Source organism: Lygodium microphyllum, chromosome 11, assembly GCF_053477565.2.
Source record: "Lygodium microphyllum isolate KBCC chromosome 11, Lygodium_microphyllum_v1.1.10, whole genome shotgun sequence".
Lineage (NCBI taxonomy): Eukaryota > Viridiplantae > Streptophyta > Polypodiopsida > Schizaeales > Lygodiaceae > Lygodium > Lygodium microphyllum.
In genome coordinates, this window is record NC_141145.1 from 97,661,911 (window position 1) to 97,686,156 (window position 24,246).

Sequence of the window (24,246 nt, forward strand, 5' to 3'; positions counted from 1 at the left end):
CAGCCATTGGTAATCTTGAAGAAGAAGATGATACACCTGATTAGTAGAGGCCTTTTCCAGACTCAGGCGGCCTGCAAGGTCCCAGTCCTGCCAAGGGCGATCCACAGTCAAGGCAGGAAAGGGTTGCCGACTCTGAAGCTCCGACGAAAGCTGCTCCCATAAATCACGGTATCCACGCGGGATCTTGAAGAGTCGCCGAGCAGTCCGAAACGATACGAGGACATTGCGAGTGGCAAGGGTAGCATCCGCAACCGACGTCACACCTAAACGGGCCATGCGATTAAATCTTGGTCTGAGTTGATGTTTATCTTCCCATGAAAGGAGTCGGGATACTGCCAACAATTCCAGCTGAAAGGAGTTAGTCTGCAAGCGGTCCCCTACTGGGTGCCAACGGGCCTTTTGGAGCACCACTTTCCAAGAGCCGACCAAGTGCAGTAACAAAGAGGAAGAGGGACTGGAAACACGAGAGTCAGCATTAAGGACATGCCACCAGGAGGCCCGAAGCCGTGTGTTGCCATGGCGGAGCCCGCTGTCCTCAAGAAAATAACGGGCTATGATGGTCCATGGGTGATGATCCACACACATGGCACGAAAAAGGGACCACCGGAGAGCTAACATATGAGTGTGTGCATCCAAAATAGCTCCTCCACCCATGCGCTTAGGGGTACATGCGTGCAACCATGAAATCCAGGAAATGCCGGCCTGTAGTGAATCCTTCTTCCACAGCATGAAACGGGACCACCGGAGAGCTAACATATGAGTGTGTGCATCCAAAATAGCTCCTCCACCCATGCGCTTAGGGGTACATCCGTGCGACCATGAAATCCAGGAAATGCCGGCCTGCAGTGAATCCTTCTTCCACAGCATGAAACGGATGGGATGAGTGAGGGCCTTCAAAGTAGTAGGCGTCCATGGCAACAAAGGTAGGAAATACGTGAAGCATGATTGTCTGGGCCACTTTGAGGCGGACATGGAATGGCCACGCTTGCGACTTCCAATACATAAACTTCGCCGCCAGTTTTTGTGAAATCCACTCCAGTAGGTCTTTTGGCCGTACATCCACCCCCAATGGGTATCCAAGATGCCTGACAATGGAGCCACGGGAAACCACCTGGCCTTTCCAGCCTAAGGACTGTAAATCAGGCTCCGTACAACTGAGAATGGCTGACTTAAGGGCATTGATGCGAAGCCCAGAGGCCTGACCAAAGAGTGTCCAAACATCTAATGCCCTTCGAATGTTGTCCCTGTCCGCCTGCAAAATCATAAAGGTGTCATCAGCCAAGGATTGGCTAACGAAGTGCTGACCCAACGGAAGAGACAGCCCGGCCAGCTGAGCAGAGGCTGCCATGGAGGATAACATTGAAAGGACCGGGTGAGTCGCCAGGGCAAAGAAGAGAGGGCTCAAAGGACAACCCTGTCTGACCGAGCGTGCAAGGACAAATGGCTCTGTAACTCCACCATTAAGCATAACTCTGGAGGAAGCCTCAGCACTAATGGTGTAGATCAATCGGGACATTCGGGTACCAAAGCCCATAGCCGACATGAAGTCTGCAATGAAAGACCAGTCCACATAATCAAACGCCTTTTCCAAGTCCAATTGGATCAATACCACTTCCTAACCGGAGTGCCGCGCATAGTCAATAGCCATTTGCACGTTTAAGATATTATGCAGAATGTTGCGGCCCTTAATGAAACCATATTGGAGAGGATGCACAATAGCTGGAAGGTGCTTGTGAAGCCGATTCGCCAGCACTTTGGAGTAGATTTTATACATGGAGCCCATCAAAGAGATTGTTCTCCAGTGTTGCAACTTTGACGGCGAAGGGACCTTTGGAATTAGTTTGATAAGGCCTTCTTTCCATGAGGAGGGCATGACCCCCGTTTCCCACACCTGCTGAAACATGGCCACCAATGGCTTCACCAACTGCGTGGCCGAGGTCTGAAAGAATTCATTAGTGAGACCATCCCAGCCAGGACTTTTATCATTCGGCAGATGCAACAAAACGTCCATAACCTCTTCCTCGCAAATATCCGTCTCCAAAGCGGCTTGCATATCAACTGGAACCTGCTGGCGGACCAGATGATAGAAGACCGAGCGGGCATGCGTAACCTGGCTAGAAGGCGAGGAAGAGGAACCAAGAAGTTCCATAAAATAGTTTTTGCACATAGTGACAATGGTCTGCGGATCCGTGACCATGCGACCTTCCGAATCCTGGAGTCTGGTCATATTTTCGCGAGCCGGAGACGCATGCAAGGCGCGAAAGAACTTATGAGACTAGCAGGCGCTATCTTGCAATGTGTCCGTCAAGTTGTGCAGCTTGGCCTGTTGATAAGATTTCAACTGAAACACTTGAATAAGATGGGCCAATCGCCTCTCCAGAGACAGCAGAAAATCATCATCAGGGGAATCCAGGAGCAAGGAACGGACCAAAGCCAGTAAGTCTTCTGCTGCATGTCGACGTCCGCGGCAAAGCGAGGCATGATGGATCCCATACTGGCGAGCAACCCGCTGCACATTAGAGAGCAGCCGTGCAAATGAAGGCAAGCCCTCAAAGGCGAAGTCCAATAAGAACCTCTCAATCAGCTGCTGCATATAGCCCTGGAAAATTGAATGCTTCAAATAAGAGGAGTTGAAACGTAAAGGGAGCCTATCCAGGAATTGCACAAAAGGTGCAATAGAGTGTGCCCGCATCTCAAGCTGGAGGGGAAAATGGTCCGACAACGCATATTGCCGCAAGACCTTCATTTCCAGCATCTCGGGAAGAAAATCATCCCCCTGCATGATATACATTCTATCCAGTCACGACCAGGTAGTTGCATATTGTGCGGAATGAAAAGTAAATCTTGAAAAAGAAGGGTGAAGCCACGACCAAAGATCTTGCTTGAGTACGTGCAAAGCAAAGGAACTCCACACCCGGCTTTCCGGCATATCCATTACCGAATGCCCTGAAGTGGACTGAGAAGAGTCAACACACATATTGAAATCTCCCATCAAAAACCCCCTTCGGCCGAGTGACATGGAGCCCTGCAAAGTGGACCAAAGATCCCGGCGGGATGCGGGATCATTCGGAGCATAGAGGCCCAACAGCCATAAAATCTCTCCTTCAAATAAGACTTCGATCACCAGAAAGCGGCCCTGCACATCATTTTTAACAAGCACAGGCTGATATTTCTCATGGACAATCATCAGCACGCCCGAATAGTGCGTAGCATGGGTCCCTGCATAAAACAGACGGAATCCATGACAATCCATCACTTTTCCTGCTTCACCGTGACTTTTGTGCTCAACTGCACACAGTACATCCCACTGGTTCTCATGCAAGACGGTCCACATGGCATGTTGCTTATGGCGAGAGCAAATGCCTCGCACATTCCACGTGGCTATCTTCATGTATCCTCAAAGAAGGAAGTCAGGAACGAGGCGCCTGCTGCCTCGATTTTACCTTTTCCGCGAGAGCATCCAGGACACCCTCATCCAGAAAATCAGCCAATACTGCAAAAGAATTCTGGCGACCTGCTTTGGAGGTAGAAGGGAAATCCACTGCCTTGGGAGAGGGGCGGGGATAACGCCGATCCCAGGGTGTAATAACATTTCCTTTGGCATCGAAGGCCAGCTTGGCAGGTGGGCCTTTGGGGCCATCGGTATAGGCTCTCCTTGGAGACTGATTACGGGGGGCAGACGGGGCCGTAGGACGCGCAGCCTGCTGTGAAGTGGCCATTTCTTTCCGGCGCGTATACGTGCGCACGGAATCCTGGGGCGCGGTAGGCCCAGGATCCGCCAGGCCTACATCCAACTTTTTCCCTTTTTTGGGACGTGCCTCAATCCAATCAGTGCGACGGGAATCCACACTCAGGACCTGTTGTTTGCCTTTATCCATGACATGAGGAGACTGAAGGGCTTCCTGGGGCGTGGCATCAAGCACCATGTCGTCCTTGGGCAGCACAACATGCGCATCCTCCGAAGACGATTGCTTTTCAGGGCATTCGGCCATGAAATGCCCCAATTTACCACATGAAAAGCAGTGGCCCGCAAAGTTGCCCCATTTTAAGCGAAAATACAAAGGATGCATGCCCGAACAATTGAGGCGAAGCCACGCGGGCCTTTTCCTGGCCGTGTCCCATAGCATGCATAAACGGTTGCGGTTCATCGCCCTGAGGCTTGGGGGAACCAGTACTGTTCCCACAACAGCCATCGCATCCTTCAACATGGGCCAATAGACCGCCGGACAATTTTCTACCTCTACCCACACCGGGCATTCGCGTTGAAGCAGACGCTGGAAGTCGGCCATGGGGCACCATGGCACAACATGGACCAGGCGGCGATCAAAGAATAGCAGCAACTTGGACAGGAGCTCAGCGCGATGCGTTTCTGATTTCAGCAGGACCTCATAAAAGCCGCGAGGTCCAAGGAAGATCTCCTCAACAGACTCCCCTTGCAATAGATGGTGCAACCACTGGCGAATATGCGAAAGCACTGGGATCCTGCCAGTGAAGAAAAGTATGACTGCACGATCATAAAACACCGAGAAGGATCGCAAGACTGATTTGGGGTCCACCGTGGCGTCCAGCACATCATCCGTTCCCGCAACAGAAAAAGATTCGGTATTATGCTGGACATAATCACCGAGCAGAGTATTGGCGAAGTCCAGCAAATGCTCCCAGTCAATTTCCTGCGAATCCATAGGATCAGAGGCCACTTGCGCATAGGAGCGTTCCAGGGGACTCATTGGCTCATCAGGCGTATGCTTGGAGCGTTTGCCGGCAGGCGGCAGTTCAGAACTCGGCGGCAACTCCTCCGTGCATGGCACCATATCTTCCAGCTCCTCTGCATCGGAATCAGGGCCAAGGGCTGCCACCGTCCGGTCAAGAAAATCCATATCCAGGCCAGCCATACTGCTGACTTCACACTCGTCCTGGCAGAGGGCGAGCTAGGTTAGGTGAGGTCGATCCTGCGCAGGGACGGATTGCTGGTCCCCAGCTTCACGCAGGATCCAGTCAAGCCCACACTGCCGTGGGGGAAGGGGGCCAGGCAGCGCGCAGGGCAGGGCGGCGAAGAAATCACAGGGCAGGGTGGCGCACCACGCAGGCGGGTCAAAGACGAAAGCCGCACAGGGGGGCGACGAAGGGGGCGTAGGGGGGTAGCGACAGGCGAGGGGTCAGGGTGGCGCGCAGGGCGGCGCCAAGCGCGCAGGTCAGAGGGGCGGCGACGGGGCGGGGCACGCAGGGCCAGACGGGCGCAGGAGGGCCCGACGGACGCAAGGGCGGACGGGCACGCAGGGCCCCGACGGGCGCAGGGACTCGCAGGGTCAGGCGGGCGCAGGCGGAAGCAGAGGGCGGACAGGTCAGACGACCTTCACGATGCCCTACACGGTCAACGAGCGCAGGAGGGAAGGACCAGGGCGACGGAACGTGTGCACGCAACAGGCAGCGGGCCCTACGGCGCAAGCCCAGGCAAGGGCACGCGACCCTTAGGCAGCAAACTGTGCGCAATGGTACAGGCAAGGGTTTGAGCAGGTCGATGCAGGACAGTCGCGATAGGTCGCCATCCTCACTGCTGCTCCCTCTCTCTCTCTCTCTCTCTCTCTCTCTCTCTCTCTCTCTCTCTCTCTCTCTCTCTCTCTCTCTCTCTCTCTCTCTCTCTCTCTCTCTCTCTCTCTCTCTCTCTCTCTCTCTCTCTCTCTCTCTCTCGTAAAAGGTAATTGTATTGATTACTCTCTCTCTCTCTCTCTCTCTCTCTCTCTCTCTCTCTCTCTCTCTCTCTCTCTCTCTCTCTCTCTCTCTCTCTCTCTCTCTCTCTCTCTCTCTCTCTCTCTCTCTCTCTCTCTCTCTCTCTCTCTCTCTCTCTCTCTCTCCGTAAAAGGTAATTGTATTAATTACGAAAAAAGGTACAAGTTTACATGATTACAAGATGCACGATGGCTCTAAGCCATCGAGTTACAAAAGTCATGGCAAAGACGCAGAGGAAATTGCCATATGCCAGGGAAGTAAGTGCTCCGGAGGGAGTAAGTCAGAGTGCCGAATGAGATCTAACTGCCAATGCAGGAGACCTCTAACCCTCGCAATATGTCCCGGAACATTAGAGGCCAAATCAAAAAGAAAGGCATTTCGAGTGGTCCAATTGTGCCAGCAGCCCCAGTATATAAGAAAGTGAAACAAAACTTCATAACCCTCGCAATATGTCCCGGAACATTAGAGGCCAAATCAAAAAGAAAGGCATTTCGAGTGGTCCAATTGTGCCAGCAGCCCCAGTATATAAGAAAGTGAAACAGAACTTCATATGCGACTGTGCCGGTGTGGGGTATTTGGGCCGTACAAACACCCAATCAAAAGGGCTTAGCGAGAAACCAACCACTCCTCGCCAAACCGCTGACAAGAGTAACCAGATATTCTTAGCGAGAGGGCAAGAAATAAATCGATGACGAGCCGATTCCAGACTGGTGGTGCAAAAGAAACAATTGCCCTTAGAGATTCGACGCTTGGAAAGGGCTGAAGCACGAGGAAGGCCACCAATCATCACCCTCCAAAGAAAGACCTTGCATTTGAAAGGTGTCTTGTTCAGCCAACCCTCCATCACAGTTGCCTTCCACCACGACTGAGATTTATACAATCCCCATACAATATTAGCTTTAGTAACCAGCCATTGATGATCTTTAATCAGAAGATGTTACACCTAGTTGTGTGAGGCCTTTTCCAAATTCAACCGACCTGCAAGGTCCCAGTCCTACCAAGGACGATCCAAAGCAAGGGCAGGAAACGGTTGTCTGCTCTGGAGAACTAGCAAAAGTTGTTTCCATAAATCACGGTATCGACGAGGGATTCTAAAAAGCCTCCTGGCTGTACAAAACAATATCAACACATTGCGATTGAAAAGGGTGGCATCTGCAACTGAAGTCAAGCCCAAACGTGCCATGCGGTTCAATTTTGGTCTAAGCTCATGTTTGCCTTCCCAAGAAAGTAATCACGAGGCTGCCAACAATTCCAGTTGAAAAGAGTTAGTATGTAAGCGGTCCTCCGCTGGATGCCACCGAGCCTTCTGGAGGACCAATTTCCAGGAGAACACCAAATAAGCAAGCACGGATAAGGAAGGACTAGAAAACCAAGAGTCTGCATCAAGAACATGCCACCAAGAGCTCTGAATTTGGGTATTACCATGCACAAGCCCGTGGTCCTCAAGAAAATAACACTATAACGACCCACGTGTGATGATCCAAGCACATGGTACGAAAAAGAGACCAACGAAGAGCCAGCATATGAGTTTCGGCATCCAAAATAGCGCCACCACCCATGCGTTTGGGGATACATGCATGCGACCAAGAAATCCATGAAATGCCTGCATGCAAGGAGTCCTTCCATAACATGAAACAGATGTACTGAGTAAGACCATTCAAAGTAGTAGTAGTCTAAGGCAGCAATGGCAAGAAATATGTGAGCATTGGCAACATAGATGTCTGAGACACTTTTAGGCGAACATGGAAGCGCCAAGCCTGCGATTTCCAATATAGAAACTTGGCCGCCAGTTTCTGTGAAATGCACTCTAGTAGTTGCTTTGGCCGAACATCAACACCCAAAGGGTACCCAAGATGCCTGACAATGGAACCACGGGGAACAACCAATCCCTCCCAGCCCAATGACTGTAAATCTGACTCCGTGCAACTGAGAATGGCTGATTTGAAAGCATTGATATGAAGACCAGACGCCTGACCAAAGAGCGTCCAAACATCTAATGCTTGGCGGAGATTATCCTTATCCGCACGAAAAATCATAAAGCTGTCATCAGCCAAAGATTGACTAATGAAGTGTTGTCCAAAAGGAAGCGACAATCCAGCCAACTGTGTCGAAGCTGCCATAGAAGATAACATCCAAATAACCGGATGAGTCGCAAGGGCAAAGAAGAGAGAACTCAAAGGGCAACCCTGTCTCACAGAGCGTGCAAGGACAAATGGCTCGGTAACACCGCCATTTAGCATAACTCACGAAGAAGCCGCAGCACTAATGGTGTAGATCAAGCGGGACATCCAAGTACCAAAGCCCATAGTAGACATAAGTTCTGCAATGAAAGACCAGTCCAAATAATCAAAAGCCTTTTCCAGGTCCAATTGAATCAATACCACTTCCTGATTAGAGTGCCTTGCATAGTCAATAGCCATTTGCACATTTAAGATATTATGCAAAATGTTTCGGCCCTTAATGAAACCATATTGAAGAGGATGCACAATGGCCGGAAGATGCTTGTGGAGCCGATTCGCCATCACTTTGGAAAAGATTTTATACATCGAACCCATCAAAGAAATTGGTCTCCAATGTTTCAACATTGACGGTGAAGGAACTTTTGGAAGAAGTTTGATAAGACCTTCTTTCCATGAGGAAGGCATGAACCCTGTCTCCCAAACCTGCTGAAACATGGTCGTCAATGGTTTCACCGGTTGAGTAGCAAAAACGAATTCATTGGTGAGACCATCCCAACTGCAGCTTTTATCCTTGGGCAGGTGTAACAAAACATCCATAACCTCCGCCTCACAAATATCCGTCTCCAAAGTAGCTTGCATGTCATGTGGAACCTGATTACATACCAAATCATAGAAAACTGAACGTGCATGAGTAACTTGGTCAGAAGTTGAAGGAGAAGAACCAAGAAGGTCTAGAAAATAATTCCTGCACATATTCACCATAGTCTGAGGATCAATGACCATTTGACCTTCTGGATCGTGGAGTCTAGTCATATTTTCTTGAGCAGGAGATGCATGTAGAGCTCGAAAGAACTTACGAGTCTGACAAGCACTATCTTGCAAATTCTCACTCAAATTTTGCAATTTGGCCTGCTGATAAGATTTCAACTGAAACTCTTTAATAAGATCAGCCAAACGCATCGCCAGTGGCAGCAGGAATACATCATCTGGAGTGTCCACCAGCAGAGAAGGAACCAAAGCCAGTAAGTCCTCCGTTGCTTGTTGACGCCGCCGACAAAGAGAGGCATGATGGATCCCATACTGCCGAGCAACCTGCCGCACATTAGAGAGCAATCATTCAAACGAAGCATTGCCCTCAAAGGAGAAGTCCAATAAGAATCTATCAATCAATTGCTGCATATAGCCCTAAAAGATTGAATGCTTCAAATAAGACGAGTTGAAACGCAAAGGGAGTCTATCCAGAAATTGCTTAAAAGGTGCAATGGGTTGTGCAAGCATCTCAAGCTGTAGAGGGAAATGGTCCGACAAGGGATATTGCTGCAACACTTTCATTTCAAGCATCTCAGGAAGAAAATCATTATTTTGCATGATGTACATGCGGTCCAACCGCGACCATGTAGTTGCATACTGGGCAGAATGGAAAGTAAACCCTATAGAAGAAGGGTGTAGCTAAGACCAGAGATCTTGCTTAAGTACGGCAAGAGCCAATGCATTCCACACATGACTTTCCGGAGCGTCCATCAGCAAATGCTCTGATGTGGACTGTGAAGAATCAACACATATATTAAAATCCCCCATCAAAAAACCCCGTCTGCCAAGTGACAAGGAGGTCTGCAAAGTATTCCAAAGATCCCCGCGGGATAAAGGATCATTTGGAGCATAGAGGCCAAGTAGCCATAAGATCTCTCCTTCAAATAAAACTTCAATCACCACAAAACGGCCATGTACATCATTTTTAATAAGAACAGGCTGATATTTTTCATGTACAATCATAAGCACACCAGAATAATGCATGGCATGTATCCCTGAATAAAACAAGCGAAACCCATGGCAATCCACAACTTTTCCTGCTTCACCGTGAGTCTTGTGCTCAATAGCACACAAGACATCCCACTGATTCTCATGCAATACAGTCCACATGGCATGTTGCTTATGGCAAGAACAAATGCCTCGCACATTCCACGTGGCTATCTTTATGTGTATTCAAAAAGAAAATCAGGTACGAGGCACAGCTTGCCTCGATTTAACCTTTTCTGCTAGAATGCCAAGGACTCCCTCATCCAAAAAATCAGCTAGTACGGCAAAAGAGTTCTGACGGCCAGATTTGGAGGTAGACGGTATATCCACTGTCTTGGGGATGGAACAGGGATAACGACGATCCCATGGGGTGATCACGTTACCTCTAGTGTCAAAAGCCAACTTAGCAGGTGGACCCTTTGGACCGTCCATATATACTTTTCTAGAAGGTTGATTACGAGGAGCAGAGGAAACCATAGCAGGAGCAGTGTGCTCTGAAGACAACATTTCTTTCCTGCGTATATAAGTGCGCATGGAATCTTGTGAACCAGGAGGCATAGTGTCCGCCATGCCAGCATCAAGCCTTTTCTCTTTTTTTGCACGTACATCTACCCAGTCATTGCCACGGGAATCCAAACCCGAAACATGTTGTTTACCTTTATCCAAAACTTTAGGTGGCTAGGTTGCATCCTGCGACGGAGCATCAAGCACCATATCTTCCATGGGCAACACAACATGCTCAGCATTTGAAGTCGGTTGCTTCTCTGGGCATTCAGCCACCATAAAATGCCCCAATTTTCCACATGAAAAGCAATGCCCTGCAAAGTTACCCCATTTCAAACGAAACTGCAAAGGATGCATGTGAGAGCAATTAAGACGTAACCAAGCAGGCCTTTTCTTAGCAGTGTCCCATAACATACACAAACAGTTACAATTCATGGCCCTGAGGCTCGGGGGGACCAGAACAGTGCCCACCACGGCCATGCCATCCTTTAACAGTGGCCAATAGACAGCCGGACAATTTTCCACTTCAACCCACAGCGGGCATTCACGTTGAAGCAGGGGCTGAAAATCTGCCATTGGGTGCCATGGCACAACATGGACTAAACGGCGATCAAAGAACAATGGCAGTTTAAACAGGAGATCAGCATGATGCTTCTCCGATTTCAACAGCATCTCATAAAAGCCTCGGGACCCAACAAAAATCTCTTCAACACACTCCCCTTGTAGCAGACTGTGCAACCACTGGCGAATACGGGAAAGCACTGGGATCCTACCAGTGAAGAAGAGCATAACAGCACGTTCATAAAACACGGAAAATGAGCGCAAGACATTTTTTGGGTCCACAGTGGCTTCCAGAACATCTTCAGTTCCAGAGTCAGAAAACACTTCCTGATTATGTTGAACATAATCGCCAAGCAGAGTGTTGGCAAACTCCAACAAATGCTCCTAGTCAACATCTTGAGGCAACCTACGCATAAGAACGTTCCTAATGATCCATTTGCTCTTCCGAAGTATGCTTGGTGCGTTTGCCCGCAGGCTGGAAGTCAGGACCAAGGGGCATCTCCTCTGTGCAAGGAACCATGTCCTCTGGTTCCTCTGTATCAGAATCCAGACCAAGAGCTGCCACGGTTTGGTCTATAAAAGCCATATCCAGACCAGCCATGTTGTATCACTACTTGTGCCGGGTCAGATGCCGAGCCAGGAGCTCACGGGAGGCAGAAACGGCGCAAGTCTCTCTCTCTCTCTCTCTCTCTCTCTCTCTCTCTCTCTCTCTCTCTCTCTCTCTCTCTCTCTCTCTCTCTCTCTCTCTCTCTCTCTCTCTCTCTCTCTCTCTCTCTCTCTCTCTCTCTCTCTCTCTCTCTCTCTCTCTCTCTCTCTCTCTCTCTCTCTCTCTCTCTCTCTCGGACAGAACGGACCCTGCATTGGACTAACGAAGGGGCTCAGGCAGCACGCGAGCAGGTACAGATGCCCGATGGGCAAGGAAGGCACGTCCACAGGCAAGGAACACGAGGCCTCTTTCCCTTGCTCGCTCACGCTCACGCTCTCGCTGTGTGGCAACCTGGGTGTGACAGGGCACTTCTCTTTGTCGGCGAAAAAGGGTCGAATCAGGGCTTTGTGCAGCGCGGCGCCTGAGCTGATCAGGATGAACACGAACGGGAGGACTGCAGGCTAGCAAGGCGGACGAAACCAGTGGGCGTTTGCAGAGTGGAAGGTCCGTTTCGACGAGGCGTGCGCAAGTCCAAGTGACAGCAGGGACGCGCACAGGTACAGGCAACGAGAGGCGAAGGCAGTGACAGGCGCAGGTCCAGGCGATAGCACGCGACGGGCATAGGTTCCCGGCGATGGCAGGGCCACGCGAATCAGACAGGCGGCGGGCTCTCTTCTCTCTCTCTCTCTCTTTTTTTTTCGTAAAAGGTAATTGTATTAATTACGAAAAAGTTTTCATGATTACAATATACACGATGGCTCTACCCCATCGTGTGTACAAACTGACTCTTTACAACAACCACAGGGCCAAATAGTTACAAAATCATGGCAAAGACGCGGAGGAAATTGCCATGTGCCAGGAGCGTAAGTCCTCCCGAGAGAGGATGTCAGAGTGCCGGAGAAGATCTATCTGCCAATACAGGAAACCTTTAAGCCTAGCAATATGCCGCTGAACATTATAAGCAGAATCAAAAAGGAAAGCATTCCGAATGGTCCAGATGTGCCAACAGCCCCAATATCGAAGAAAGTGAAACAAGATCTTCATATGTGGCTGTGTCGGTGTGGGATATTTGGGCTGCGCGAAAACCCAATCAAACGGGCGAAGCGAGAAACCAACCACCGCTCGCCAGATGGCTGACAAGAATGACCAGATTTTCTGAGCAAGGGGGCAAGAAATAAAACGATGACGGGCGGATTCCACAGTGGTGGTGCAAAAGAAACAGTTGCCATTGGAGATTCGGCGCTTTGAAAGAGCTGAAGCAAGCGGAAGACCACCAATCATCACCCTCCAAAGAAAGACCTTATATTTGAATGGTGTCTTATTTAACCAGCCCTCCATCACAGTTACCCTCCACCATGACCAGGATTTATGCAATCCCCATAGAATATTAGCTTTATTAACCAGCCATTGATGATCTTTAATCAGAAGATGATACACCTGGTTAGCTGAAGCCTTCTCTAAATTCAGCCGGCCTGCAAAGTCCCAATCCTGCCACCAGGGACGATCCGTAGCAAGGGCGGGAAAGGGTTGTCTGCTCTGAAGCACCCTCAAAAGCTGTTCCCATAAATACCTGTATCCACAAGGGATCTTGACAAGCCTCCTGGCTGTACGAAACGACATGAACACATTACGACTGGCAAGAGTAGCATCCACGACCGAAGTTAAGCCCAAACGTGCCATACGGTTGAATTGTGGTCGAAGCTCATGTTTACTGTCCCACGAAATTAACCGCGAGACTGTCAACAGTTCCATTTGAAACGAATTAGTGGCTAAACGATCCTCCGCTGGATGCCACTGAGACTTCCGGAGGACCAGTCTCCAGGAACACACCAAATGGGCAAGCAGAGATGAGGAAGAACTGGAGAACCGAGAATCTGCATTAAGAACATGCCACCACGAACTGCGGATGTGGGTATTACCATGCAGAAGCACGTGATCCTCAAGAAAATAACGGGCTATGACGACCCAAGGATGACAATCCGAGCACATGGCGCGAAAAAGAGACCAGCGGAGTGCCAGCATATGAGTGTGGGCATCCAAAATAGCCCCTCCACCCATGCGTTTTGGGGTGCATGCATGCGACCAAGAAATCTAGGAAATACCCGCATGCAAGGAATCCTTCTTCCATAACATGAAACGAATAGACTTCGTAAGATCATTCAGTGTCGTAGTAGTCCAGGGTAGCAATGGCAAGAAATATATAAGCATTGGCAACATTATTGTCTGGGCTACTTTGAGGCGAACATGGAAGGGCCAGGCTTGAGACTTCCAATACAGAAACTTAGCCGCCAATTTCTGTGAAATCCACTGTAATAGCTGCTTTGGGGGAACATCAACCCCCAAAGGGTACCCAAGATGCCTAGCAATGGAGCCACGGGGGACAACCATGCCCTGCCAGTCCAGTGACTGCAAATCCGACTCCGTGCAGCTGAGAATGGCCGATTTCAAGGCGTTAATGCGAAGACCAGAAGCCTGACCAAAGAGAGCCCAAACATCTAATGCTTTGTGAAGGTTATCTTTGTCCGCACGCAGAATCATAAAACTGTCATCAGCCAAGGATTGACCAATGAAGTGTTGTCCAGAGGGAAGCAACAATCCAGCCAACTGAGTAGAAGCTGCCATATGAGATAGCATCGAAAGAACCGGATGAGTCGCAAGGGCAAAGAAGAGAGGACTCAAAGGGCACCCCTGTCTGACAGAGCGGGCAAGGACAATTGGCTTGGTAACGCCTCCATTCAACATGACCCGCGAAGATGCTGCAACACTAATAGTGTGGATCAGACGAGACATCTGGGTACCAAAGCCCATAGCAGACATAAGTTCTGCATTGAAAGACCAGTCCAGATAATCAAAAGCCTTTTCCAGGTCCAATTGAACCAGTACGACCTCCTGATTTGAATGCCTTGCATAATCAATTGCCAGTTGCGCATTTAAGACATTGTGCAAAATGTTTCTGCCCTTAATAAAACCATATTGGAGAGGATGCACAATGGCAGGAAGATGCTTATGGAGGCGATTCGCCATAACTTTGGAAAAGATTTTATACATAGAACCCATCAAAGAAATTGGGCGCCACTGTTTCAACATGGATGGCGAAGGAACTTTTGGAAGCAGTTTAATAAGACCTTCTTTCCAAGAGGAAGGCATAATCCCCGTTTCCCATACCCGCTGAAACAAAGCCGTCAAAGGTTTCGCGAGCTGGGTGGCAAAAAACTCAAAGAACTCATCGGTAAGACCATCCCAGCCAGGACTTTTATCCTTAGGCAAGTGTAACAGAACATCCATGACCTCCGACTCACAAATATCTACCTCCAGAGTAGATTGAATGTCCTGAGGAACCTGATTGCGGACCAGATCATTAAAAACTGAACGAGCATGAGTAATTTGGCCTGAAGGCGGAGAAGTAGAACCAAGAAGGTGTCTGCCATGGGGCGCCATGGCACCACATGGACCAGACGGTGATCAATGAACAATGGCAGTTTAGACAGGAGAGTAGCTCGGTGCGTCTCTGATTTCAACAGCACCTCAAAAAAACCCCGGGGGCCAACAAAAATCTCTTCAACACATTCCTCTTGTAGCAGACTGTGCAGCCACTGGCGAATACGGGAAAGCAGCGGGATCCTACCAGTGAAAAAAAGTATCACAGCACGTTCATAGAACACTGAAAAGGAGCGCAAGACATGTTTCGGATCCACAGTGGCTTCCAGAACATCTTCCGTTGCAGAGTCCGAAAAGACTTCCTGATTATGTTGAACATAATCGCGCAGCAAAGTGTTGGCAAACTCCAACAGGTGCTCCCAATCAACCTCCTGGGAGTCCACAGAATCAGAAGCAACCTGAGCATAGGAACGATCCTGGTGATCCATTATCCCTGCCGAAGTATGCTTGGTGCGTTTGCCCGCTGGCTGGAGGTCAGGAGTAGGGGGCATCTCCTCTGTGCACGGAACCATGTCCTCTGGTTCCTCGGTGTCAGAATCCGGACCAAGAGCTGCCACCGTTTGGTCTATGAAAGCCAGATCCAGGCCAGCCATATTGTATCAGTACGTATGTCGGACAGAGGCCGAGTGAAAAAGTCGCGGGGGGCAGAGACACGCAAGCTTCTCTCTCGCTCTCTCCCTCTCTCTCTCGCTCCCTCTTTTCTGTACAGAGTCGCTGTCCAGGGGCGTATTCTGCACGCACAGTTGATGAAAGCGAAGCTTTACCTGTCAGCCTCAGTCGTGGCCTGTCCCAAGAACCCTGGTGGCAAAGCACAACCCTAACAGTGCAGGGGCAGGAGGGCAGAGCAACGGCCGGGCAGTCGATGGCAGAGCAGGACAGTCTGGGGCGCAGGGCAGGGGTCCGTTACCAGCCGAAACCCTAACGGGCAGGGCGAAGGGCAGGGCAGGGGTCCGTTATCAGCTGAAACCACAGGGTTCAGACGGCAGGCGTCAGGCGAGCAGGCAGGCACAGGTGGAGCAGGCGGCCACAGACGAATACAGGCGGGTCTTCAGGGGTCGTCAGGCGCGCAAGCAGTCGTCAGGCGGGTAGGTCGTCAGGCGCGCAGGCAGTCGTCAGGCGGGAGGGTCTTCAGGCGCGCAGGCAGTCGTCAGGCGGGTAGGTCATCAGGTGCGCAGGCAGTCGTCAAGCGCGCAGGCAGTCGTCAGGCGGGTGGGTCTTCAGGCGTGCAGGCAGTCATCAGGCACTCGTCAGGCGGCAGTCAGGCGCGCAAGCAGTCGTCAGGCTGGTCTTCAAGCGGCAGTCTTCAAGCGCGCAGGTCTAGGCGACGACAGGATGGGACGCACCAGCTTCTCTCTTTTTTTTTTTTCGTAAAAGGTAATTGTATTAATTACGAAAAAAATACAAGATTACTTGATTACAAGATAGTTGATGACACTAAGCCATCAGGTGAAGAAGTTCTCTCGCTCTCTCTCTCTTTCTCTCTCTCTCTCTCTCTCTCTCTCTCTCTCTCTCTCTCTCTCTCTCTCTCTCTCTCTCTCTCTCTCTCTCTCTCTCTCTCTCTCTCTCTCCACACCCCAAACTGGAGTAATTCTTGGCTAGGTATGACATCAACACAATGAGCCTTCAGCCTATCCAATAATGCAAGTACATGGACCTCCTAAGAACAGATAAGATTTATATTCTGAGTTGAATCCTCTGCCTGTGATACAGAGAATCAAGACAGCTCTACAAAGAAAACTTTAGAGAGATCTCAGTGGAAAGAGATCAGATTTTGGGATTCCATCAGCGAGCTCAGAACTACCAGGCAGCCCTGTGCCAAGAGTGTTCTGTTATGCTTGCCCTATAGACTGGTTCAGAACCTGAACAATTAGAACAATATCCTGAGCTTCCTGGACTTTAATAAAATAAACGCTCCAATTTCCTGCAATTCAGTCTGCAGCCATCTCCATTGCAGATCCTCCTGTCCATCTCTGGCATTCTCCAATCTATCATGTCAAGCAGCCCCAACTAAGCCTGGAGTTGTCCTGCTCCTTCAGTCTCTTTCCTGTTGTTCAAGCTCTGAGGTCTCCTTTCCTGCCTGTCCTCCAGATTCAACCGCAACCAATGTTTGCATGTCCCAGGTCCAGTTCACTGTACTGACTCTTTCTCTTTCTACTCTCACTTGAGTTCTCTTTCCACTTCTCCTACTTTGCATGGACATCTATGATCTAGATCCTACTTGATGCTACTTCATCTAGTAAAGTTCCTATGAGTCTAAAGTTTATACCTAGATTACGTCGTACTCCTAAGAGGGGCAAAGTGACCATATCATCACATATAAAAGTGCTTTTGTGGATGTCCTCATCCAGAGCTATTTGTATGTGACGATATCAAGACCTTTGGTCGATCTTGGTGAAGATCCTATGAGTCTACAGTTTATACCTAGATTAGGTCTTACTCTCTAACAGGGGCAAAGTGACCACATCACCACATAAGAAAAGCGCTTTTGTGGATGTCCTCATCCCAAGTTATTTGCATGTGACGATATCAAGACCTTGGATCGATCTTCGTGAAATATTTTGCACCAATGAATCAATCAATAAGATCATTCATCCTATGCAATGGACATCTACTCTTGATGGTCCATTTATTGAGGCCCTTGTAATCCACACAAAAGCACATTATGCCATCCTTTTAAGAGAAAAAGACAGCATGCCCCACATGGATTTCTTGGCTCAATAAAGCATTGGCAAGTTAGTCATGTAGCAACCTAGCAAGATTGTCTTCTTCTTCTTTCATGCTAAACTTACGGGATTGCCGAGAAATGGGATAGCTACCAGGTAACATCACTGTGTTATTATTGGGTTCTGCGCAGTTCCATCAAGCAATTCCAATGGAGAAACATCATCAATTCATTTAGCAATGTATCCCAGACGAGTACTGTCATTCATGATGTCAGTCAAGATATACCAGCCTATCTAAAAGGCACTATCTGAGATTTTGTCATCCACATTTATCATGGGTTCATTTGACAAGTTGGCATGGATCAGTCAACATTTAAACTAAAGCCTATATAAAAGGCAACATTTATCACGGGTTTATTTGGCATGCTGACATGGATAATCATTAATGATTGGCATTGACTGCAAGGATCTTTTTCACGTTGTTGTCCATCTATGCTCATATACTTAAAGTTATGTTGGGCATGGCTAATGGACCACAATGCATGCAGTAAAGTTATGTTGAATGTTCATTTGTATTGCAGAGTGCCAGGAAACATGATCAAATCAGCGCTTCTGCAATGTATGTAAAGTTTCATGGTTTTGTTTTCCATCTTGAATGGAACCTGCCTGTTTCTGACATTTCATGAAGACCATATGAAACCTGTGAAACCTGTTCATACCTCCAGCTTCAGAAAACCCTACCATGCACATATAAGCTTGATGTCTTAAGTAACTAACAATGTTAGACAACATAATGCTGTATTGCTTGATTCTTGGTTCCTTCTGAAACCTTTTACTTGTTTTAGATGAATCAATATTACAACAAAAATGAAGACCATGCTTGACATGGTTAGTGCTATGAGACAATTACCATGGCATGTTGATGTCTTTTCAGTAGACCATCGTACTGCTGTACCTCCATCTTTTGGTTGTTAGACTGCATTCAAGAGCAAAACCCTAGTCAAACAATATGATAGGTAAAACAATTGTAAACTAACCTTGGAGATTAGTCTTGGTTAAACATAATCAGCAACTCTTGAGCATAGATTCCATTTCAGCACACAAAAACCAGTTGCAGCAGTACACAAAAGACTCTAAGACGTTCCTATATCTGGTCAAGTCTCTTCATGGATGCATATTTTACAAGTTCTCACTGTATAGAGTGTTCAATTTCATCAAGTCATTCTACCTGGGCAACCATCTCATAATTGAGGAGTGCATCTACAACTTTCCCCGTCAAAAGTTCTTCAACTTTGTTTGCCTGAAAATCAGCCATAACATGAGATAAGACACTTTCATGAAACGAGCAGCAAGGTATTAGTCCAGAACTACCCAATATTATACCACACCCATGAGAACAACATTGAGAGTTCCTCATTGACAGAAAAGTGCTCATTCGCAGGAAAAAGCATTCCAGACATTACATTTCAAATACTAGAAGAGAGAGAGAATGTACTTAAACCCAAAACCCCAGTTTATCATCAACAAAGTGTTGAGCATAGGAGAACTGAAGAGGTTTAAATACAAAACATTGATTCTAAATCATGGCACAATATTAGGTCATACACAACAAACAAATTTCATCCCCCACTACCTGCATGCTTTCAGCCACATCTAGCTTCTCTCCACCCTTCTTACCTACTAGCATGCACTTTGTCTCTCCTCCCTGCTGCTATATCAAGAATAGACTTATGCTGACAATCATACATGCTCACTTCTGTAGGTTTACTCAAATATTTGGATACATCAGCTTTTGCTGTGGGTGAAAGTTGAGTTTTTACTTGCCTATTCTGTGAACACTCTCTTATGTGTGCTGGTATGTGTGCTGAGGTGTGAACACCTTTTACCTCCCTTACAATCATTTGTTAGCAAGTACACTGAGGTGGAACACCTTTTACCGCCCTTAATAATAGAAGGTAAACATAGACCTACTTAACTAGACCTATCCCTTGTATTTTCCTTCCCCCCACCCCTCTCCACCAGTTTCTCCTCCTGCCACCAGCTGCCTCCCCTCCCACCACTGCTTCTCCTCCCACCAACACCTGTTGTCACACCTGCTCCCCCCCCCCCCCCCTCTCTCTCTGCCCCGTCCCACCATTCCCCCACCCTGCCAGCGACACAGATTGTCCACCCCAACCATGGCCACCTGGTGACTGCCTTGTGAAACAGACAGAAAACAGGCAGCAACCAAATTTCAAAGATATGATGGGGTCCCCCAAGAAAGGCAGGTTGTCCCCATCATCCAGCAGCCACACAAGGGGAGAAGAATGAGAAATACGGCAGTTATTTTGGAATAGCATCGACAAAGTGACGGATTCTCATACAAAGAAAGGTATGGAGGCCCTCCGAGATGTATGCAAAATGCATGAACAGGATATGGGAAATGTCAATGAGATTATAGAAGCAATGTATGATTAGGCCATACAACAAATCAAGGAGGAAATGGCTAAGTACAAGAATGGAAGAACTCTGAAGTTATGCTAGGGTTTGCACTGAAGAAACACAACATGTATGACCAAGATTGAAATACAAAGACTCAGACAAAGACCAGCAAAACTCAAACCCTAAACACAAAATGCAAAATGCAAACCTCAAAACTCGAACATAGAGACAACCACAAAGAGAAGAAACTCTGAAGTGAATGAATGCTGTAAATGAATGTAAGAGTGTACAAAATGCCCAAGGGCAAAGCAATGCATTGTTGGAGAGTGGCATCCACCCAAGACGGATCCCAGGTGTTGTGACCACTAGTCAGAGTGTCAGAGTGTGGGAAACACCAAAAGCCGATCACCAAAGTGTCTTGGAACTGAGGCGACAACAAGAGAGGTATTTGTTGATGTGGACAGTCTGCTAGACAGCAAAAACGCAAGCACTGCAACAGTCGCCTAGTGGGAGAGATAGCAATAGCTTGTCACTTGGCACCGGATGCTGAAAACGCAGGCTGATCAGGTGCTATGATGATGCAGCAAATGGAGACCTCCAAACAACAATGCGACGGCTGAAAACACGCCACCTAGGGTTGGATAGTGATGGGGGCTGCAGTTAATGATGGCTAGACAGTAGATGGTAGGTGGTTGATGGATGAAATCTACATGGTAGAGTGAGAAACCTACATAAAAGTATCAGGCTAAATGGTGGGCAGCCCATCTATTTATAGATGCTGAAGGGTGTCCCAAAAAATTAAGATTTTGGGGGTGTCAAAAGATGACGTACCAGCAAGATGTTGGAGCGCACGGGTAGCGGAAGCGTGAAGATTTGCAGCAGAGGAAGTGAGCAGGTGAGTGAGAGTCAGAGAGAGTACGAGCTGATTTGGGTGTTCCAACAATGTGTTGGTACACAAAGAATAAAATGTATTTATACTTAGGGCCCGTAAGGGTGCATTCACATGTACAACATAATACACATGTAAAATACACGGAGGTGAATAAAGGACCTTTACATGTGTTCCAACAATGTGTTGGTACACAAAGAATAAAATGTATTTATACTTAGGGCCCGTAAGGGTGCATTCACATGTACAACATAATACACGTGTAAAATACACGGAGGTGAATAAAGGACCTTTACATCCCAACAACCTCCCACTTAAAGGTCCGGAGTGAACCTTTAACCAACTCCCACTAGTCATATGCAATGCTCATGCTGAGCCTTGCCTAGACTTTTAGTGAGAACATCTGCAGGGTTGTCCTGTGTTTTGATCTTGGTCAATGTGATTAGACCATCCTCCAGAATCTGTCTGATAAAGTGTGATATCGCATATCAATATGCTTTGTGCGTGAATGATACATGGCATTTTTAGCCAGATACACAGCACTCTGGCTATCACATCCCAACACTGGAGTACTCATAGACATGTCAAGGTCCTCTGCGAGTCTGCTCAACCATATAGCTTCCTTAGAAGCTTCAGTATAGCTGATATGTATTCAGCTTCAGTAGTACTCAGTGCTACGATGTTCTGCAACCTGGAGCACCAAGAGACGGCCCCTCCAGCAACTGTAAAGACATACCCGCTAGTGGACCTGCGAGTCTCTAAGTCACCTGCCATGTCTGCATCACAATAACCCTGCAGAATAAGTGCACCCTGCCCATAGCAAATACACTTTCTTTGTGTACCCTTCAGATATCTAAGAATACACTTGACAGCCTCCCAATGTGGTTTGCCAGGATTTGACATAAACCAGCTGACAACTCCCACTGCATGAGCAATGTCTGGACGAGTAGCCACCATAGCATACATAAGAGAGCCACAAGCTGATGCATAAGGGACTCCCTTCATAGCATTGGCTTCCATGTCATCTTTTGGGCTGTTGGCTTTACTAAGCTTAAGGTATGGAGGTAAGGGTACTCCAACTTAGCTTCAGCCATGTTAAATCTGTCCAGTACCTTTTCAATGTACTTTTCTTGAGATAAGAACAACAATTTCTGCGTTCTATCCCTACGAATCCTCATGCCCAATATATGCTCTGCATTCCCCAAATCTTTCATGGAAAAAGCTGATTTCAGCTGATCTTTGAGAGCATCCAAGCTAGTCTTTCTCTTCCCAGCTAGCAACATATCATCCACATACAAAACAAGTATGATAGGGCTGCCATCTGTATCCTTTTTCATATACAAACAATGATCTGCATGGCTGCGTGTAAACCCATGTGAGAGCATAAAAGTGTCAAACTTTTTGTACCACTGCCGTGGTGCTTGTTTCAGCCCATATAAGCAGCGTTTTAGTTTACACACCAACTGCTCTTTTCCAGGAACTACAAAACCCTCGGGCTATTTCATGTAGATCTCCTCATCAATGTCACCATGCAGAAAAGTTGTTTTCACATCCATTTGGTACAGCTCTAAATCCAATATAGCAGTGAGAGCAAAAAGCACACGTAGTGTGGTCATCTTCACGACAGGTGAGAAGATCTCCTGGAAGTCAATCCCTTCCTTCTGTGCATACCCTTTGGCAACCAATCTTGCCTTGTACTTGGGTTTCCCATCAACTGTCTTTACTTTGTAAACCCATTTGTTTGGAAGAGGCTTTCTTCCTTTGGGCAACGACACAAGATCCCAAGTATCATTAGCATACAGAGATTTAATCTCTTCTTGCATAGCTAGCTCCCACTTATTGCTGAATTTACATGACTTAGCCTCTTTATATGTCAGAGGCTCACCCTCATCAGTAAGCATCACATAATGCAAAGAGGGGTCATACCTATGTGGCTGCCTTCTTAGGCGTGTAGACCTACGTACCCAATGACCTACATTCTCAGGAATCGGATCTACATCTAGAGGCATGTTATTTTCAGCATTTATTGGCTGCTGTAAGCCATTTTCAGCATGCTGTTCATGCTGTACAGCACCTTCATTTTCATTTCCAGCACCTGCATTTTCATAATCAGCAAGTCTATCTTGCTGTCCATGACCTCCTTGTGCTTCTATTTGCTGTCCATCATCATCTGGCTCAAAGATAACCGGCTGATCATCAGTTTCAGCCTGTGGTACAGCACCATGAGGCTCATCATTTGAAGTAATAGGTGGCTGCGAATTCTGAAATTTGACCTTTTTCATGTCATCATCAGAGGCTAAAGTACTTTTCAGCAACTTTGCCTCATTAAACACAACATTACGGCTGCGAACAATTTTCTTGGACTGAGGTAGCCACACTCTATAGCCAAATTCACCCTCATCACCATAGCCCATGAAAATGCCTTTGGTGGATTTCGGGTCAAGTTTATTCCTCAGCTCATTTCTAACATGCACAAAAGCATCACAGCCAAATATTCGTAAATGGTCATATGAGGAGGGTTTGCCAGACCAAACCTCCTCAGGGATGCCATTATTTAAGGACCTGTTTGGAGAGCGGTTGCAAATGTGAACCGCGGTTTTAAGTGCCTCTCCCCAAAATAACCGCACTCTCTCACATAGAGTCCTATTGTATCTTTCAGGCACACCATTTGAAGAAGGGTTGTAAGGGGCTGTAAGCTCCCTCTTGATCCCATGCAAGTCACAAAAGGACTTAAATTCATTAGACGTGAACTCACCCCCATTATCAGTTCTCAAGCATTTCAACTTTCTACCTGTCTGAGTGGTCACGAATGCATGAAAAGTTTTAAAAACAGCAAACACTTCACTTTTCTTTTTCAACAAATAAACCCAAATCTTCCCGGAACAATCATCAATAAAAGAGGCAAAGTATGCAGCACCACCCAACGATTTCAAAGGCATGCTACATACATCAGAATGCACTAAGTCCAAGACATTTGACTTACGGGAGACACCAGAGTAAAAGGAATTTTTCATTTGCTTTCCAAACTGACAGTCATTACAAAAATCAAGTTTAGAGCCTTTTCCATCAACCCTCTTCAAAGAGGTAAGAACATCAAGTCCTTTCTGGCTCATATGGCCTAATCTCTTATGCCATAACTCCAAATGACAGCCAATTTCAGCAACTGCAAGAAACTTGCCATTCAAAGCTTTACAGTGCAGACAATACAAAGTGCCCTTCTTGGTTCCTTTAGCAATCAGCATGGAACCCCTTTTTAATTTCCACAAACCTCCACCAAACAGTGTGGTGTAACCATGCAAGTCAAGCTGTCAAACAGATAGTAAACTCTTCTTGATGCTAGGCACATATCTGACATCTTTCAACACAAGTTCTTGCCCATTATCCAAAGACAAGTGTATGGTGCCAATCCCATCAATGCTG

General features: G+C 47.6%; 1 protein-coding gene across 4 annotated transcripts in view; it reads right to left on the minus strand.

Annotated features, from left to right (window-relative positions):
- LOC148029133 (ABC transporter B family member 25, mitochondrial-like) overlaps nt 1-24,246 on the minus strand; it is a 280,954-nt gene that overhangs the window by 140,692 nt on the left and 116,016 nt on the right. For all 4 annotated transcript variants that reach the window (XR_015692380.1, XR_015692381.1, XM_087687888.1 and 1 more), the window contains exons 6-7: nt 18,745-18,816; nt 18,427-18,492 (exon numbers count right to left, since the gene is read on the minus strand). Coding sequence is in view for 2 of the 4 variants with exons in the window: in XM_087687888.1 (XP_087544014.1) it covers nt 18,427-18,492; nt 18,745-18,816 (138 nt within the window). In the remaining 2 variants the exon portion in view is untranslated. The remainder of the gene's footprint in view (nt 1-18,426; nt 18,493-18,744; nt 18,817-24,246) is intronic.